Below are 4,718 nucleotides of genomic sequence, written 5' to 3' on the forward strand. Positions count from 1 at the left end.
TTCAGAACAAGAATATTAGACACTTCCTATGAAGATTTATTAGAACTTCTGTGGCCAAGCAGGCTTGTGGTCATAAAGTTATATGACTGTTTCTCCAAGGGCTGGCACAGGGCAAAAATAAAGCCTAAGAAAGACACGATTGAGCTGGATCCAGTATGTCAGCTGGGTCCAAAGCCAGAACTTTAGGTCAAAGTATTCAGGGAAGTTTCTGTGCTTTCCCAGGATGCCCGTGTCACAAGCAGTGTCGTCATTACACTTCATCCACTCTGTGTGTCCGTATGTGTTAGTCCCTCAGTCGTGTCTGTCTCTTTGCAACCCCATGAGGTATAGCCTGCCAAGCTCCTCAGTCCATGGGATTTTCCAGGTAAGAATACTGGAGTGGGTTGGCATTTCCTTCTTCCTGACCCAGGGATCAAACTGGGTCTCCTGCATTGCAGGCAAACTCTTTACCATCTGAGCCACCAGAGAAGCCCTCGTCCACCCTGAGAACAGTGAATTTCTGATCATATCGGGCCCTCTGGAAGGGGGCCCGATATACAGTTGGAAGAGTCCTCTCTGCAACTCCTGTCTTGACCTCAGTGTTCCATGGATAAAATAAATAATTCTGACTACTTGATTCCAAAGATCCTAATTGTAAGAGTCTTTAGGATGTTATAATTTGTACTAAAAATGTGTTTACTTACTTCATTAAACCATTGTTTTCTGTGTCCCTCTTAATCTAAGACCCTGGCCCTGGGAATGCAGTAGAGTCAGTTTCTGCCCACAATGCATTTTTCAGTTGGTTTAATGCAGTGTGATGAGGACCTGGATAGTGGAGGAGGGTCTAGGAACAGAGACTATAACACTCCAATGAGCGGGGTGAGACGGGGGCAAGGGTGAATCCTCTTGTTATATACTGCCATGATATTTTAGCTTTTTCTTCTGTTCTTCTGCCTTCCCTCAGAGTGCCTAGGATAAGGTTCTGAGTTGTAAGTAATCAGTTAGTGCTACTGACTAAAGTATCCATGTTCCTTTATGCCTCTTGTTTCACAGCCAGTGCCCCAGCCCCCTGAGCCCCGCCCCATGGAGGCAAATAAAAATCTGAATCCAGAGCTCCATCCGAGAAGTTCTGGACTCTTGGATCTGACACTTCTTTCTCAAAGATCATGAAATTCTTGCTCCTTACTGTCTTTCTGATCCTGTTCCAGATGTTGCCAGGTAACCAGAACCAGGAAAGAAGGAAAAGAGCGCTAGGGTGGGGAACTGCCCATGAAAAGGATAATATCTTTCTGTCCATTCAGACAGGGTTTTCAGAGGCTTCTGAAATCTGCTTGACCTTATCAGAATTTACCTTTCCCAGGACAAGCCTGAGGTTCCATATTAAGAATATGTGTTTGGCCAGAATCCCCAGAGCCATGGAAAAGGGTTGGGTGGTACCCCATAGTCCTTCAGTACTCAGGTGTAACCTTCACAGGCAAAACTGACTTTGATACTTTGCACCAATCAATGTCCCAAGGGCCCGACTGAGCAGCTGTCTGGTTTCAGCTGTCTTTACATTCTCTGCCAGATCATGGGTCCTGGAGCGTATCTTAGACATTAAGTTCTATTATCCCTTCATGTGAAAGCCTGGGATGATAATAATGGAGCAGTCATGTGGAAGTGAGCACAGGTCCTTTCTGCTCCTTTCCAACTACTAAAGTCTATAATTTTGTTAATGATTTATAATGAGATTACACAAACACATGGCCAGAACTTTAAACTCCTGTTTATGAAGGTCTGAATAATTTTTAAGCAAGGTACCATTTACTTCATCTGTCTGATATTTGTAACCTTTTTTCTGTACATTTATAAATTTATATAAATATGTATGTGCCTATAGTTCTTTCTTAGCCAAAAAAAGTAGCCATATATTGCTCTAAAATTTTTTTTTCAACAGTATAAGGTGAATGTCTTTCTTGTCAGCACATAAAAATTGACCTGATTGCTCCTAGAAGTCTCTTAGTCCATCTTATGAAGAAATCATAATTTGTACATCCAACCCCTCCAAAGGGTAAAATGTGATTTTTTTTTCCCCAAATCTTTGATAAGACTAACAAAACTGCAACTGACTTCTTGCACATGTATTTTTACTTACTTAGACAAAAGTTTCTAAATAAGTTCCTAGAGGTTAACTTGCTAGGTAGAATAAAAACAAGCTCTTAATTTAATTGATCTTGTCTGTTGATTTTAATCTCCATTTTACTTCCTCATTGATCTTTATGTTCTTCCTTTGATGGGGTATGTTTTTGTCTGTTCTTCTTTTTCTAATTTTTTAGGTAATAGTTTAGGTTGTTTATTTGAGATTTTTCCTAATTCTTATTAAGCCTGCACCACTATGAACTTCCCTATTAGGAAGGAACTTCCTCTTAGGGAACCTTTTAGGAAAGGTTCTATTTTCATTTTCATTTGTCTCCACGTATTTTCTGGTTTCTTCTTTGATTTCATTTTTGACCCATTGTTTTTTTAATAGCATGTTGGTTAGTCTCCATGTGATCATTCTTTTCTGCTTTTCTTTCTCTGATTGATTTCTAGTTTCATACAATTGTGGTCAGACTTCCCTGGTGGCTCAGTGGTAAAGAATCTGCCTGCAATGCAGGAGGCACAGGAGATGTGGGTTCAGTCCCTGGGTTGGGAAGATCCCCTGAAGGAGAGCATGGCAACTGACTCCAGTATTCTTGACTGGAAAATCTCATGGACAGAGGAGCCTGGAATACTACAGTCCATAGGGTTGCAAAGAGTTGGACATGACCGAGAGACTGAGCATGCCTGCACAGTTGTGGTCAGAAAAGATGCTCGAGCCAATAAACACATGAAAAGATGCTCAACATTGCTTATTATTAGATAAATGTAAATCAAAGCTACAATGAGATATCACCTCACATCAGTCAAAATGACCATCATAAAAAACTCTACAAAGAATAAATACTGGAAAGGGTGTGGAGAACAAGGAACCCTCCTGCACTGTTGGTGGGAATGTAAACAAATACAGTCTTTTTGAGAACAGTATGGAGATGCCTTTAAAAACTAGGAATAAATCTCTAACATATGATCCAGTAAACCCACTACTGGGCATATACTCTGAGAAAACCATAATTGAAAAAGACACATGTACCCTCCAATATTCATTGCAGCACTATTTACAGTAGCTAGGACATGTCGATGTCCATCAGCAGATGGATGGATAAAGAATATGTGGTACATATTATACAATGGAATATTACTCAACCATAAAAAGTAACAAATTTGAGTCAGTTGTAGTGAGGTGGATGAACCTAGAGCCTCTTATACAGAGTGAAGTAAATCAGAAAGATTAAAGCAAATATCATATATTAACACGTACATGTGGAATTCAGAAAAATAGTACTGACAAACCTATTTGCAGGGACAAAATGGAGACGCAGATTAGAGAACGGTCTTGTAGACAAAGAGGGGGAAGGAGAGGGTGGACAAATTGAGAAAATAGCATCAACACATATACACTATCATGTGTAAAATAGATAGTAAATCAACTATACTCCAATATAATATAAAAAGTCTTTAAAAAGAAAAAAACCAGAAATATAGCATGTACAGTACCTTGCTTTGCTTACAGAATCTCCTTTAATAGACAGGGTTATTATGAAGCTTACAGACATGGTTGCTCTAACTGTTATGACTCTCTTCCTCAGTATCTGGAGATAATTGCCCTTTTTTCACTCTTTTTAGTCTGCAGGGGCCGAAAATCTTGTTGGATCATTAAAGGACACTGCAGAAAAGACTGCAAATCTGGTGAACAGGTTAAAAAGCCATGTAGAAATGGTGACTATTGCTGTGTTCCAAGCAAAACAGATTCTCAACCACACAGACCAACTCAAGCAACTGCCAGAAAGTATCAAACTTTTACTGATAAGATGAAAAGTACTGCTCTTTTGGAGCAAATACCAGTAATCTTCCAATAGAAAGCAGAAAGTAGAATAAACTGGGGACTTCTCAGACCAGGGATTGTTAACTTCAGTCTCTTTTACATGAGTCCATTAAAGCACATGAAAAACTCCCTGCTATCATTCATCTCTGTCCTGACACGGCTGAATTTAATGGAAGAATCAATGCAAGTACAGCAAATGATATGTAAAATTGAGTAGAGAGGTTTTTACCTTTTTCTTTATAGTTATTGTCATCACCTTTTCCTAGAACGGCATGAGGATGGTGAAGCATTCAGCAGTCACTTCCATCCATCTGCAGCAATACAGTTTTATGTCGAACAGTTTATGCTCAAGTCTGAAATGAATTATATTCTATGCCTGGGATTTAATAAAAGGTTTTTGATCATTCAAAAGAAAAAAAGATGTGAAGGTGTCCAAAACACTGAAAATACCCTGATGTCCCACTCCCACTAATAAATAATTCTAAACCAAACAATGATAAACAAATTAATTAGAAGGAAATTCAGAAAACTTCCAATATTTCCCATGAAAATTTCTTCAAAGAATTCTTTTGAAAAGATCAAGCATCAAATTACTTCAGCCAATAAAAACACGTTCCATTTCTTTTGCACCTGCTTCAAAAGTGCCCCATGTCAGTGGCGCTGTTCTCTCCATTTGGGCCTTGCCCCTCAGGGAAATTCCTGGTTTTATGCTTGCCTTCTGGTTCAACATTAATACCTCCTTTGTTTTACTTTATTTTGCCAATAGCTACCAGGACACTAAGAGTTTTTTTCATAA

At 39.1% G+C, this 4,718-nt stretch overlaps 1 protein-coding gene across 1 annotated transcript; it reads left to right on the forward strand.

The window, feature by feature from the left end:
- The first annotated feature begins 1,092 nt into the window (after positions 1–1,092).
- Positions 1,093–4,049, forward strand: LOC133258857 (defensin beta 118-like). Its single transcript, XM_061435554.1, has 2 exons — positions 1,093–1,197; positions 3,724–4,049. Exons 1-2 carry the CDS (start codon positions 1,146–1,148, stop codon positions 3,954–3,956), a joined length of 285 nt encoding a protein of 94 aa, XP_061291538.1. The 5' UTR covers positions 1,093–1,145; the 3' UTR covers positions 3,957–4,049.
- Positions 4,050–4,718: the final 669 nt, after the last annotated feature.

Source organism: Bos javanicus, chromosome 13, assembly GCF_032452875.1.
Source record: "Bos javanicus breed banteng chromosome 13, ARS-OSU_banteng_1.0, whole genome shotgun sequence".
Classification (NCBI taxonomy): domain Eukaryota; kingdom Metazoa; phylum Chordata; class Mammalia; order Artiodactyla; family Bovidae; genus Bos; species Bos javanicus.

What these genes read in the sequence shown, in the direction of transcription:
- LOC133258857 (XM_061435554.1), top strand. Translation starts at nt 1,146, where the DNA reads ATGAAATTCTTGCTCCTTACTGTCTTTCTGATCCTGTTCCAGATGTTG. An exon ending in CCTGTTCCAGATGTTGCCAG is followed by an intron (nt 1,198 to 3,723) that starts GTAACCAGAACC and finishes CACTCTTTTTAG; the next exon opens with TCTGCAGGGGCCGAAAATCT.